This window comes from Mus musculus, chromosome 2 (genome assembly GCF_000001635.26).
Source record: "Mus musculus strain C57BL/6J chromosome 2, GRCm38.p6 C57BL/6J".
NCBI lineage: Eukaryota > Metazoa > Chordata > Mammalia > Rodentia > Muridae > Mus > Mus musculus.
The window spans coordinates 120,471,135-120,486,562 of record NC_000068.7 but is presented as its reverse complement, the minus strand read 5'-3'; the positions used below and the strand labels follow the sequence as shown (position 1 = coordinate 120,486,562).

The 15,428-nt window shown below is 46.2% G+C and overlaps 1 protein-coding gene across 3 annotated transcripts in view; it reads right to left on the bottom strand.

Annotated features, from left to right (window-relative positions):
- Capn3 (calpain 3) overlaps nt 1-15,428 on the bottom strand; it is a 41,327-nt gene that overhangs the window by 18,357 nt on the left and 7,542 nt on the right. The window contains exons 2-6 of one of the 3 annotated variants that reach the window (NM_007601.3): nt 5,811-5,880; nt 4,335-4,453; nt 1,939-2,072; nt 1,214-1,382; nt 87-230 (exon numbers count right to left, since the gene is read on the bottom strand). In NM_007601.3, the coding sequence (NP_031627.2) occupies nt 87-230; nt 1,214-1,382; nt 1,939-2,072; nt 4,335-4,453; nt 5,811-5,880 (636 nt within the window). Of the gene's footprint in view, nt 1-86; nt 231-1,213; nt 1,383-1,938; nt 2,073-4,334; nt 4,454-5,810; nt 5,881-9,332; nt 9,655-15,428 lie in introns of those variants that run through there. The other 2 variants (NM_001109761.2, NM_001177799.1) reach the window with 2 other exon arrangements.

The window sequence follows — 15,428 nt, the reverse complement described above, 5'->3', positions numbered from 1 at the left end:
TCTATTCTGTTGGCACTGACTTCAGAAGGATGGGCCATGCAGATCTGGGGGCGCTAGTCAGTCTCGACATTTGGAGATGTACACACCCGTGACGGTCTGTCATCTGAGCCCCTGGGGTCCAGGTCTGAGTCTCTGAGCAGCGAGTTATCCATATTTCTCACCATCCGTGCAATCAACTCCCCCATGTTCAGACCAGAAGGAGAGGTTCCATAAGTCATGTTCGTGCCATCCTGAGGCCCAATGGGAAGGAAAGTAGAGAACCCAGGAAAGAAAGAGTGCAAACAAGGGAGGGCGGGAAGGGAAGGGGGAGCGACAGGCAAAGCAAAAGAGGAGAAAGACATCAACAGAGCGTAAATGCAGAAAAGATACAAGACAATGACAGGACAGGAGAGTTCTCCCATGTGGTGACAACCAAGCCTTCCTACCCACAGGGAGTGCTGGGAGAGAAAGAGGCAGGAGGTGGCTTGCCCCACCCCAGACTACTATTCCCAAAGCAGCTCTTGGGGAAACCAGGCCATGGTGGGTCCTCTCCTTGTTCCTGTCTCAGTTCATATGATCTTGGTACCCTGAGAGAGGGTCAGAGAGATCATCCAGACTGCAGCACAGAGTCCAAGGACTGAGGTGATGTCAAAACTCAGCGACTACAGAACTTTCTAAGGGCAAAGATCCATAGCCAGCGATGTGGTTGGCTTGTGGGGCACGCTTGTGCTGAGCAGTCTGGACAAGAGAGGCCAATCAGTGGGGCCTCTGGTCTATTGCTACCAGAATTCTAATGTTTGGAGTGTCATGGCTCATTCTTTTTCTTGGAAAGCACCCCACCTTCAGGGACACATTCCCACCGAAAAACTGTCAATTTTAAAGTTAACCATCATCCATGTTCTTTGTTTTTAGAAGCAGGACCTCACTAATCAAATCAGGTTGGATTCAACTTTTCAATTGCTGGAACTACTGGTAGTTTCTTTTAAAAATTTTTGTTTATTTAGTGTGGGGAGGAAGTGCATGCAGAAGTCAGACAACAGGTTTCGGGAGTCCATTGTCTTTCTACCATGTGGATTCCAGATCAAACTTAGGTCCTCAGGTTTAGTAACAAGTGTCATTACCAGCGAGCCATCTCACCAATGTGGCTCTTGCTTTTACAGCATCCACCCCATCTCAGGAGGAAGCTGTGTGTTGTTGTTAGCTGAGTGAAGGGCCTCCCTGGAATCACACTTACGTCAATGGAGCAGCCCATGAGGGAGCCTCTCTCGATAGCTTTCCTCATAATCTTGTACATGTCACTCGGAGCATCCTTGATCTCAAAAAACTCTGTCACCCCTCCTGTGAAGTCCTCCATGGCTTCTGTGGTATTCCCACCTTTCAGAGCTTCATAGGAGCCATGGAGCCTTGGAGAGAGGACAAAAGGCAGTCTGGAGTCTAGGAGTTCCAGGAAGTATGACAAGCTGAGTTAACTCTAGGCCAGAGAGGGCCAGAAGCATTGTCATGACGGTCCCCATTTCCCACAGCCCTCTTCCACTATCTGCTAAATCTAGTGGCGGAGGTGGAGGGCTAAGGTAAGAGACAACCTGGTCTTATGAATGTGCTACAAGTATATGGTTTTAAGCAAGTAAGATCCTAGGAGCTGAACTCCAGAGAAGCAATGAGCTGATGAAGAAGACTTGAAACACCATGATGAAGGCAGGATCAAAGAGCTGACTGTAGGAAGCTGAAGACTTACTGCACACATCTTTATATCTTTTTGCTTTTATGTTTTTCAGATAGGGCTCCTACTGCCCAGTCCTGATCTCAAGCTGACTCGGGCTCTTTACTGGACTCCCACAATCCACATGAGCATGCATTCACATGCCTAGCCCCATGTGAAGGAGACTTTGGCTGAATCTTGAAATCCATATCCCCCACCCCTGTAGTCCTAAATGTTTCCCATCCTAAATGTTGCCTTACTTGGCATAAGCCTTCTCAAGGAGAGCACTCCAGAACTCATTGCGGTGGTTGGATTTGGTGAAAACCAGCTGATTGTTGTATGTTGGCAGACAGTCGTCAATGACCACATCTACCCAGTCTCCATAGCGCCAGAACTGCAAGAAGAAAGAAGCCCAGTCACCCCTGTGCACTCCCTTACCTGATCCCACATCCTATAGGACTCTGAGCCAAAACCCTACCATTTCCTGGGCTTTGCATCCTGAAGCTTGTTCATTCTAGTCTGGCTTTTGAGTGTGTAAATCTATCTCTAACTAGGCCATGAACTTCTGCAAAACAGGAAACTGCATATCCCTTAGTGTCTGTCAAAAGCCCAGCCCAGTTCTAGACATAGTAGGTCCTCTGAATATCTTAGGGTTTGAGACTTTTCTCCCTTGCCCATAGGTCTGGGACAGACCTAGTTTAAATACATTCGTGTATCCCAAGTGATTCCAGTGCCCGCCCAGGATTGAGAACTCATGATTAAGGAAAGCTGTAGGGCTAACTAAAGTATTTCTCTTTATCCCATTTTCTTCTTTCCTCCCCTCCCCTCCTCCCTTCCTTTCTATTGTGTTTGAGGCACACAGGTCAGCAGGCAGTATGCCTTCCTCCCTCCCTTCCCATGGCACATCGTCAAGGATGAGAAGTCAGGGGTCACAGATAAACAACTTGTTTTTACTAGGTACCCAGGCTAGCCTCGAACTTATCTTGATCTTCCTGTCTCTGCCTCCTGAGTGCTGGCATTATAGGTCTGTGCCACCACACCCAACTGATTTATTTATTGATTGATGGCTAAAATGGAAAAGGGGAGTGCACTGGATATGCTGAGGTACCATAGGAGTGGGATGTCAGCTGATCAGTTTGAGTCATTCTCGACACTAGGAAGTTTCAGGGCCAGAGGCACGCTGCTCAGAACCACAGAAAGTTCCAGAGCCCCACATGCAGGTCTCAGATCTGTTCTGATCCAACCCAGAATTTGTCTCTGCATCAAGATGATCAGTGCCCAGAAAAATTCTAATGGATAAATTAATTCTAGAACCAATACTTTCAGGGCTGGGTCAAACCAGCCACTAAATGCCCAGAAGACCAGAATTTTCTGGTAAGACCTAGAAAGGTAAGTGATAGCAGTAGGAAGGTAAATAGACTCCTCTGTCAAGGGTACAGGGTCATGAGCCAGGGATCACAGAAAAAAAAAATCCAACACTTTCAGGCTGAGCATCTTAAGAACCTGTTTGAGGGGGGGGGGCTTCAGGCAATAACATAGCAGCCAGCCAGCTGGAGGACAAGAATAGGCACTCAAGCCAGCAGCCTGGATGACTTTCTCTCCCCCTTTCTGGGGCACAGTGGAAAGTATGTAAGTTGGAGGGCACAGATAAACACCTGCTTCTTTGCAAGCTTGTAGCTGTAAGTGGGTCATTGCCCACAGGTAGGTGTGTAGAACCTTTCCTGAGCCAGCTGGGAAGTCAAGGCCGGGAGACCCAGGGTGGCCAGACTGTGGCTGGGTGGTGCTATACTTGTCTGAAAATATCTCTTGACTCAGAAGAGACTGAACGTTTCCGGGACCTTGCAGCCAAGTTAATAATATGCCTTGAGATCATTTAGGGCTATGTACTTAGCCTGCTGGCCTCTCTGCACTCAGCCTGGGGAAGTTTAATGGGCCTTTCAGAGAACAGAGCAGCCAACCTCATTATGCTTTCGATTTCCCAAGTAATCAGCCTTTATAACCTAAGCTAAACACACAGCTTTAATCTCAAGTTATGTACTTTACTATTACCATGACCTAAGATTATGCACGCTGTGGTAATAATTTCCTGAAAACAGCCAAGAGGTTGGAAGCAACGGTACGCAACAACTACCCCATTTTGGAAGCCACACGTGGATGTAAGTTGATAATATGTCTGTGGGTTTGTGCTTTTGATTCTCTGGGTGATTTGAGGTCAATAAAGTGATTTCTTTCCTTGTAAAAATCTGTTCAAGATTTCTGCAAAGAATTTCTGTACTGTTCAATGAATACAAACCAAAGCCCTCTGTTAGGCACAGATTCAGACAGACAGACAGACAGACAGACACACACACACACATACAACTAGGCAACAGACATATGACACAGGCACAGATGAGAAAAAACACAGACATGACAGCAAACACATACATTCATTAGATACACAGGCAACAAGGACAGATGGGTCACACACACACACACACACACACACACACACACACACACACACACACACACAGAGAGAGACACAGACACCAGACAGACTACAGACAAGAGAAGGTCACCTCCTTACTACAGCACGGAACATTTTGGTGCCTTCTCTGAGGTTATCTTTAACTGAGGTATGGCTGCTGTCTCAACCACACCCCCATTTCCTCACCTGGAAGTGGAAGATCCCTGCGTAGTTTTCAGTGAAACTTTGATCATGGGGTATAACTCGGAAAAGCAGCCGCTCATTCAGGGTCAGGCAGGCGATGGCTGCAAGAAACCAGCAGTCCCCTGCAAGCAAAAACAGACCCAGGTAGTCAGATGGGGGCTTCCCCTCTCAGAAGAGCCCTGCCAGCCCCAGTAAGAAGCTCCCCATAGCTAATGACTCGGGATGCCCACTGCCCTGCTTCCTGCCTGCCCTCAAGTAGGTGTGAGCTCAAGCAAGGAGACTGTCAGGGACAGGAGCTCCTCAACGGCACGAGCAGCACGAGGACCGGGTAACTCATTCTCTCAAGACAGGCTTTCCTAAGTTAGGCAATGGATTCCTCCTTTAATAAAACACTTCCTGGTCATTCTCTCTCTCCATGTGCAGGGCAACCGCAACATGTTGGAACAATAAATTCCTCTTGCTTTTTACATTGTAAATAAATAAATAAATAAGTCACTTCCTTCTATGGTCTCAGTAGAGACAACAGTGGTAATTATGGCTGTCCTCTGTCTTTGTAGGGTGAGCCCATTTCCCCTTCTGGCATCACGGAAAACAGTATTAGAGAACCATCAGCTAAGCAGACGTGTGTCAGAAGGCAGGGGTGTTGGGCAGCTAGCTGCCACAGAACCATTCTACACAGGTCACTAAGGCTGCCAAAGGGACATGCCTGGTACCCTGACAATTCCATAGCTCTACTGGGGGCACAGGCTAGCTGCCACACTGCTGGTGGGAAGAGAGGCTTGTAACCACCCAAACCCCCTATCTCCCTGCCTTGACTCAGCTCAGAAGCAGTGTATTGGTTTGAGGGCTCAGGGATTAATTTGTCCACACCCTCCAGGCAGTGTCCCTCAGATGCCAGAAGCCACTGTACCTGAGGTGTTCTCAGCCTCCCTTTCTGGAACAAAGTGATAGGTATTTTTCAGTTGTTCCTGCTTTTTTTGGGTCAAGTTTTAAATAGTCCTTTAATGTTCTCTCCAGTTTCTCTTCACAGAGCTCTCCTACAGTCTGCCTAGGGAGGATGCTTCCAGAACAAAAGGTGGAGGAGAGGAAGGGACTCAGAACAGTCCAGACGACAAGGTGACAGAACCTTGTCCTCTCCTCTACATGGCAGACGCCGCCTCTGCCAAAAGACTTCCTTTAGTGTGGAGATGCCTGATCTGAGGACCTGAGACTGACCTCCAGATGCCACACGGAAGAAGGAAAAACCTGGCCCCCACAAGGTGTCCTTTGACCTTCACAGGTATAGGCCATGGTATGTGCACACAGACAGACAGACAGACAGACACACTCACTCACTAAATAAATAAATAAAAATTATTTTAAAATATTAGGAGATGCACTAAAAGAGAAACCAGAATTTATCCCTTCCCATCCTGAATAGAGATCTCTCAGGTTAACTAACCCTGGGTCACCTGGTAGGACATAGAGGATTTTTCCTACCTAGATCTCCTTGGCAGATGTCAGTCCTGTTGGCTCCACCAATGATAAACCGGGGATTCTCACAAATTTCCTGTGAAATCAAAACAGAAACAACCATTGTAACACCATTGTAGGAGTCCTGGCTGAGCTGATGGCCTACTGCACTGGGGGCCAAAGATTTACACTCACTGTCCCCCTCCCCGGCCTCCACAGCCATCCAAGAGGAGAGCCAGCGCTCTTCTTTTGAAACCAGAAAGCTGAAGCTCAGAAGTTGGTGTATTGGTGCACAGCTGTAATCCCAGCACTGGAGGAGCTGAGGCAGGAGCATGGCTAGTTCAAGGTCAGCCCGGGCTTCATTGGGAGACTCTGTCTCAAAATGAACAATAAACATCTGAGGGTCAGAGGAGGTAAGAGCCTCAAAGCTGTCCCCTCTTCTTTCCATACCACGTACTGGGTAGAATGTTCTTTGAGAGGGGGGACGGGCAAGAGGCTGCAGAACTTATGGCTTTGTTTTCTGTAAACTGGGGCACAGGATGGAAGAGGAGGAGGAGGAGGAGCAGGAGGAGGAGGAGGAGGAGGAGCAGGAGGAGGAGGAGGAGGAGGAGGAGGAGGAGGAGGAGGAGGAGGAGAACAATCTTCCCTTTTTAGAAATCCGGACACAGGCCTTGGCAGTTGCGGAAGCAGACTGTAAACCCCACGAGAGCCTCACCTCTTCCCCCCTCCCCAGTTGGAAGGGGCAAACACACCCACAGCAGCAATGGTGGCAGCTGCAGTTTCCAAGCCCATGGGCTAAGTCACGCCCATCAGCAGCCAACAGACAGCACTCTTGATTTCATTCAGTGTCTGCTTCGTTTTAAATTTTTTTGTTTTTGTTTTGTTTGTTTGTTTTTCGAGACAGGGTTTCTCTGTGTAGCCCTGGCTGTCCTGGAACTCACTCTGTAGACCAGGCTGGCCTTGAACTCAGAAATCCGCCTGCCTCTGCCTCCCGAGTGCTGGGATTAAAGGAGGCGTGCACCACCACACCCGGCAATTTTTTAAAAAACTTTTAAACTCATTAAAGATTCAGTGTTTTGATTTTTAATGTTGTTCTTCACAGCTTCAAGAAACCTTGTTATTCCTGTGAAGTGTTCTGTGCTAGCTAGTTTTATGTCAGCTTGACACAGTAAAGTTATCTGAAAGGAGGGAGCCTCAACTGAGAAAAATGCCTCCATAAGATGTGATTGTAGGGCATTTTCTAAATTAGTGATTGAGGGGGGAGGGCCCAGACCATCGTGGGTGGGGCCATCGCTGGGCTGATGATACTGGGTTCTATAAGAAAGCTGGCTGAGCAAGCCATGAAGAGCAAGCCAGTAAGCAGCACCCCTCCATGGCCTCTGCATCATCTCCTGCCTCCAGGTTCCTGCTCTGTTTGAGTTTCTGCCCTGAGTTCCCTCAGTGATGGGCCGTTCCTTACCTGGAAGTGTGACCTGAAATAAACACTTTGCTGCCCAAGTTGTCTTGGTCATGGTGTTTCATCACAGCAATAGAAACCCTAATTAGACATGTCCTCTGTCTTTCTGTCTCACTGTCTTTCTCCTTCCTCACAACTACACAATTCTCCCAAGTGAGCTGAGCTCTGCCCTCACACTCAAGGTTGTCTCCATCCTACTACATAGAAAGGCACATCCATATCATACCATAGCTCTCCTGGCAATGAATAGGCATAAGTCAGTATTGGTATAAAGGGCTACACAGAGACACACAGAGTACACAGACCTCTCATGCAGAATTATAAGACTTTCTGCACCCAAAGCAGTGCAACATATCAAAGTAGTCAATGTGAGCAGTGAGGAGGCATTTTACAGTCTGTGCCTGACCTCTGCGATCAGCCTCCTCAAAGCACATAAGCCCAGGGCTGGAGAGATGGCTCAGCCTTTGTTGAGCACCTGCCTTCCAATGGTCTGTAGCTCAGTTGGTCTGTAATGGTCAGTTATAAGGGCTCCAGTGCCATCCAGTGGCCACCATGAGCACTGCATGTGGTATACACATACTTAAATACTCAGCTACTTTAAAATAAATAAAAAATTATATATAAAAAAACCCAAACAAATCCATAAGTTCAGCCTACTCGGAAGAAAATTCGAGAGAGATGCCATGAGAGGTGTTTTACAAAATACCTGATTAGTGCTCTGTGAAAGTGCACAGCTCATTGGAAACCAGGAAAACTTGAGAGGGGAGGCTAAGGACACAAGACACATAAGTGAATACAAGGGAGGAGTCTTGGAACATAAAAAGACAGAGGAAGAACCCTAAGGAAATAACGTGTGGACTTTGTTTTCAATAACAAATCAATCTTACTGATCGCCGAGGTACAGGTCATGATATAACAAGGAAAACTGGACTAAAGGTAGCGGTCTCCTTACTTGTGGGGTATATCCCAAGACCCCCAGGAATCTGAAACTGTGGTTATGACCAATGCCCATATAGATCATTAGACTCCTTCCTATACACACACCAATAGTTTAACTCATAAATCAATGAGAGATGACTAATACTACAATAAAATAGAATAATTAAAACAATGTACAATAGTGGAGGTTATTTAAAACTTCTGAAGTATTTCAAGAATTTCCCATTTAGTATTTTCGCACCCCAGTTGACTACAGGTCAGCAAAAACTGCAGAGAGTGAAAAGCACAGGTAAGAGGGACTACACATGGGAGCCCAGCGCTATCTTTACAGTTTTTATGTAATCCTGTAATTGTAAAATTAATTTAAAATTTAATTAAAAATTTAAAAAGTAATTTAACTAATTAAAAATTGCATATACAGTAAAGAATGTGCCTTGCAGATGTTCTGGGTTTTCACACACACACACACACACACACACACACACACACACACACACTCACGCACACGCACACGCACACTCCTTGCCAGCTCTAAATATAGCAGGCTCCCTTGCAGCTATAGGCACCGCCTTGCAGGAAGAAGGGCTTTGACGTCCTCCTGCTGCCATGCTGGGGCTCCTAGGATGCCCCTTGATAGGGCAGCCTGGATCAACTGTCTGGCTGGTCAGCGGGGACTTTTCTGTTTAAGCAGACTTGACACCATGCTAATGAACCAGCTTCGTCCAGAAGGCTAAGGCTCGCCTCCAGCCTCCTGTCAATTCACTGTCCATCCCTTCTGTGGACCTGAAACTTCAAGCCTCTGTTCTCTTCACCACTCCACTCTTCCCTCCCCAAACTCCTGGTCTCGGGAAGAACCGAGCTGATTCTACCTACGAATCTTATGGGAATTTAAATCAATGCATTGGCACTCTTAAATATAATCTCAGGGATCTAAAGGCCATCCTAACCCTCGCCACGCAGTTCAGGAATAGAAAACAACATCCTTAGCTTCTAGCATAAGAAGTTAGGTATTTGGAGCTGGGGCTTATGGGTAAGGGGGACATTAATAAGCTAGTTGCTCAGAGTTGGGGTGAATCCACAGCCCCACGCTCTGACCACTTTACTCCCAGTTCCCCAACATCTGTCTACAGATTCCATGCCCCCTTTATCCCTACCTTTGGCCTCTTCCAAGTGATGGCCTTCATCTTGGCTTTCTGGCTCAGCTCATGGGAGCCAAGGGCCTGCACACCTGCTGGGAAGACACGGTCTTCAAAGAGGCACTTCTGAGCCAGACACTGTTGTTTGAGAACGACAAAATCCTGCCCCTCAAACTTGAGAGGTTGTGAGACAGTGCCCTCTCCATTTCTCCTGTCCCTTTCTCGGATCACCCTGTCACAGAAGAATCCCGGCAGCAGGTAGGGCATGATGACCAACAGCGGAACCCGGCCTTCCCTGCGGCCTCTCCAGCTGCACCCTCAGCCCAGGCCTAATCCTCTGGTGAATGGCCCAGAGCCTATATAGCTCCTCCACCCTCAGCAGCTTGATGCAAATGAACACGGTCCAGAGAAAGGCTGTGGTCAGAGTCAGCAGCTTTGTCCAGAGGCCCCTGAGCCCATGGTCTAGGGGCAACACAGGCAAGTCGGAAAGGAGTCAGGGAGGGGGAGCGAGCCAGCCAGAGATGGCTCAGGGGACAGATAACAATGCCTTGTGGACCTTTAGGGCACCTCCAACAGCCTTGCTGGGACTCTTGCTTTAAAAAGAGAAAATATAGTTTCAGAGAGCTCCCCTTGCCTCAGCAAAAGGCATTCATGCCTTTGACACTGGCGGTCAATGGGATATAGCATGGGGCCTTCTAAACATGCTGTATACACTAATCCTATACAGGCTGCTGAATGCATAGGAGGAATCTGCTGCAAGCCTTTGTCTGAGGGTAATGAAGCCTCCTTCTCCCGATGTTCCTGCCCCACCCCCTGCAGACCTTAGGGGCTCAGATCTATGAGGATGCAGAGGGCAAGCATCCCTATTACAGTTGACTCCAGGGCGAATGCAAACACCTAATGCTTTACGATTAGCATCCCTGGGTAGGAAATGTGTGAGTTGGGAGCAGCAGGTAAATGTGGGTTGGAGCGCTTTCTGTTGTTTGTGTTTTATGTTTCACTTTGATTGTGAGACAGGGGTTCTCAGGTAGCCTGGGCTGGCCTCAAACTTACTATGTAGCTCAAGATGACCTTGAACTTTTCATCCTCCTGTCTCCACCTCCCTAGTCCTGAGAGCACAGGCATGGACTAGTGCATCTGGTTGGGTGGTGCTTGGGATCAAACCCAGGACCTCACACATACTAAGCCAGCTCTTTCCCTACTGAGTTGCATCCCAGCCTGTGTGTGCTGGGGTACTATCCTAAGAGTGCGTGGCTTCCCCACACTGTCATTACGTTTACAGAGAGAACTGAAGACACCGGGAAGGTGAGACTGGCAGGCTGCATGCTAGGCTGTCCAGTCCCCACCAGTTCACTGACATCCTCTGCCAACATCTACTCCGTGAAACTTAAAGCGTAGTCAGAACTTCTGGCATCCACATTAAATGCTACAGCCATGTGAAATGCAGCTTTCCAGTGGGTGTGATGGTACAGACCTACAATCCCAGCACTTGAGAAGTTGAGGCAGGAGGATTTCTTTGAGTTATAGGCCAGCCTGGCCATCGTGGAGAGTCCTAAGCCACCATTAATTATAGAGGAAGACTGTAACAAAAGCAAAACAAACAAGCAAAAGCAAACCAAAATTTAACAAACAAACAAATAAAAATCCAAGTTTTTGTGGCCTAATCTCAGGATTCAAATATCCCCAAGTTGAGGTATGGGCTGGCTTCTGCATTTATTTATTTATTTATTATCCTCTCTGTGTATATTATTCTCTCTCTCTCTCTCTCTCTCTCTCTCTCTCTCTCTCTCTCTCGGTGTGTGTGTGTGTGAATGTGAATGTATTATTTGAGTGTGTATGTGTGTGTTTGTATATAAGTGTGTATGTGAGAGAGAGAGACCAAAATCAGACGCATTGTGGGAAGGAACAGGCACAGTAGGGAAAATAAATGTATGGCCTAGTCTATCAATCAAAATAAATTGCCCAAACTATACCCTTAGTAATCAATTCCTCCTTCTCTCCCATATCATAAAAGAAAATTCCAAACATGAGTTAGGTCCATGAGCACTCACATGGCCTGCCGTCCATCTTGACATTATACCTCCCTATAATCTGCTTTACTGCTTCCCTTACAATTTAATTATCTTGCTTCTTTTGTGAATCTATGTGTGCCCTTATTTTCAATTCTTTGGGTAGGAGGTCAAGACCCTGGAAACACCCAGCTCAGACGCTGACCACTGGTAACAGGGTCCTCTCACTGAACCTGGAGTCCACTGATTAGCCTAGGATGGTTGGCCAGTGAACCTCGTGAATGCACCTGTCTCTGTGTATCTAGCGTAGGGATCACAGGAATACATTCTGTCACGCCTGGCTTTTTAAAAACTTGGGTCCAGGGGGCAGAACTTGGGCTCGCATGATTTATACCACTTTTCCTACTGAGCTGTTTCCCAGGTCCAGTACTCTAAATCATTTTATCAGGAGACCCTTCGTTCCACTAAAATTTGAATCATTTCTATAACCAGGATTCTGTAGTAGCCGAAAATGATTCTTAACTAAAAAGTGTGTTTTCTTAAATGGGCTGGGATATGAGAGGGTAGAATAAAGGGGCGTATGAGGAAGGATGACTAACACTAAAGACCACTGGAAATGCCTCATAGAAACCTACTATTGTATAAAACTTCCTAAAATATATACATATAAAAGAGAGTTTAAATTAAATTAACCCTATAATAGAGGAGCATGCCTCCCCAGGCACTGTAGGCTATCAAATAAAAGGACCAATGCTAGGTATGGGTTATCTCTTTTCATATTGCTGGTTATTGTGGACCATGGATTCCTCTAAACATTACAGGCTAGGGCTCTTGCTCTCGCTCTTGCTAGAGCTTGATAGTAAGACCTAGTCCCTGAACACACCACACACTTCAGTCACAGAATGTAACTCAAGCTGGTAGTAACCAAAAAGCTTCATTTCTACTGGATAGATTTTTATAGTGCCATATTCTACTTATTCTACTCGGGGAGAAAGGTATTAAGCACTTTTATCTAGCCATGAACTCCATGAACTACAATGACTATCTTGGCAAAATGTTCCCACTCATGTGATAGTGGCACAAATGTTATGGGAGTAACCAACCACTTTCTGGTTTGATTTAAAATCCAGTCCACATGATGGAACTCATATCTGGTATTGTTAACTGAGCCAAATCCCACGACTGGTTAGGCCATAGTACCTAGTGGAGACCCTAATACTATTATTTTGCTAAATGTAGTATTACATTGTCCTCTATGTCCTTGTCTTTATACCCATAGACTAGTTTATCTCTCAACCTTATCAGAGACGCTTCCTTGTGCGGTAGACAACAGCCAATATAGAGATCTACAGCTAGTCAGTGTTCAGAGAGTAAGACCGTGGTGTGCTTAGCTCTAAATGGAACATCTGTATCATAGCCCCTCGTCTCAAGACTCAGAGACCTTGCAGAAGAGGAAGTAAAAAGACTCTAACAGCCAGCAGAGGTGGGTGTCTGTAGACAAACAGTATTTGGCAGATATGACTGTATGTTTACAAATACAAACAGTGAATATGATTGCATACCTGCAAATGATCAAACAAGCCAAAAATTTCTGCATGGATTGAGGAGAAGTGGGTCCCCTGGCCCTAATTGGCCATTGCCCACAGCAGTCTCAGGGTTGGGGGTGGGGGGAGCTGGAGAACATGCGGAGGGCTGTGAGTATTGTTTCAGAGAACAGCTTGTTTGGGGCTGGCTTGAGTCATGGGGGGAGGGAAGGAAAAAGGACAAAGGAAAAAGTGCTTCAGCCAGATTAGCAACTGCTGATCATGTGATTTCTGAGGAGCCAGTTTTCTGATGAGGGAAACAGCAGCCTAAGTAGCTGTATCCTGACGTGGTCTTTGTCTCTATGGAACAGAGTAGGCCCAAGCCTGATTTGAGTAGGGATCAGTTCCACTCCCGCTGTGCTTTCTGAGAGTTGTCTGGGTAGTGCAATGCTCTACCACTTCTCATCTGGCTTGGGAGCTCACAGGGAGGAGTTCATGATGCTTTCCTGACTGAGAAGAATTAATAATAATTAATAATGGCTGCTGGGGGAAGAAGAATAAGTTTTCTTCTGGGATGTGGCCCCCAAAAGCTGCCCATACTCCAGTAGATGGTCCTAGATCCATGCACACACAGATGGCACTAAGTACAACCAGCGGGCTTTAGAAAAGAAAAGGACGTCTGGAGAGAAGGTTAAGCACCATGTTCTTGCAGCGGATCTGGGTTCAGTTCTCAGCACTCACATGGTGGCAACAGCTGTGGCGCACACTCCTCAAGTCTCTCGGGGCACTGTGTGCATGTGGTGCGCATTCATGCAGACAAACTCACACAAAACAAACATGAATAGGGCGTGGGAGGGGAAGGGAAAGTAGCAGCAGGGACGAGGTGTGAATTTTTTTTTTTTTTTTTTTTTTGGAGACAAGGTTTCTCTGTGTAGTCCTGGCTGTCCTGGAACTCACTCTGTAGACCAGGCTGGCCTCGAACTCAGAAATCTGCCTGCCTCTGCCTCCCAAGTGCTGGGATTAAAGGCATACGCCACCACGCCCAGCTGGGGTGTGAATTTGATCAAAACATCTTAATGGCTGGAGGTGGTGGTACATGTCTTTGATCCCAGCACTTGTGAGGCAGAGGAAGATCTCTGTGATTTTGAGGTCATCCTGGTCTATATAATGAGTTCCATCCAGTCAATGCTACATAATGAGACCCTATCTTAAAACAAAACAAAACCCCATTATATACATGTATAAAATTCTCAATAATAAAAAGAAGATTGTCCTCAATTATTTTTTACTGGCATATATTGTATGTTAAGCATATTACCCTGTCCATCCCTTATTGCCCTCACACATGTATACACAATAAACAAATAAATGTTTAAAATTACGTAAATAATAAAGAAAAATTGGAGTGCATTTTTCTTCTTTTTGGGAAACTGCTCTCATACTGCAGGCTGGACTTGAACTCACTTTGTGGACAAGGCTTGACCTCCAGATCTTCCTGATTCCCCTGCCTCCCTCCTCCTCTGAGTCCTAAGATTTAAGATTCTTACTCGCCAAAGCTGGCTAGAGATTGAATTAACATTTTAAAAAATCTATTTATTTTAATGTGTTTCGATGTTCTGGCTGCAGTGTATCACTGTATTCACTAATGTGCCTGCCTGAGGCTGGAAGATGGCACTGATCCCTCGGGACTCGAGCTACGGACAGTTGAGATCCACCACACCCATACCAGTGCTGGGAATCGAACGCCAGTCCTCTGCTAGGGCGGTCAGATGGTAAATCATCTCTCCATCTCCAAGATTGAATACTTTTTAGAGTTTTAGATGATTTTAAGGTATCAGAGCACAGGAATGTTAAAAGTGAAAGAATAAGTATATTTTATATAAACACGCAAAATGTTTACGTACCTACATCTAACAAGATAGATTTTTTCTTTTTAGCAAAAGCAAAAATTTCATAGGAAGTTACCACAAATTCCTAGAAAAATAACAATAAGCACTGATTTACAAAGAAAGAATAATGTCATACTATCCTATGATTATCAAAGCAGTTACATCTGTAGATGAAATATTTCCTTTAGAAAAAAGCACTAACAGGAGCTATTTAAGGAGCATTAGTTTTGATCTTATACAATCTCAGAGAATGGAAGAAGGGCCCGTAACCAGTTAGTGAAGCTGGTGTATCAGGAAAGGACATGACAAGCTTGCCTCATAATGAGCATGAATGCAGGCTGATTGATATCTGTGGTGCTGAATAGGAAGGGCCCTCACGATACATGTTTCAATGCCTGGCCCATAGGGAATGGCGCTGTTAGGAGGTGTGGCCTCGAGGAAGTGCATTGCTGTGGAGGCAGGATCTGAGGTCTTTAAGCTCAAGTCTGGTCGGCCAGGCAGAGTCTCCTTCTGCTCCCCGAAGATCCAAATGTAGGACTCAACTTCTCCAGCACCATGTCACCATGTTCCCACCACGACAACGATGGACTAAGCCTCTAAAACTGTAAGCCAGCCCTAATGAAATGTTTTCCTTTATAAGAGTTGTTGTGGTTGTGGTGTCTCTTCACAGCAGTAGAAACCCCAACTAAAATA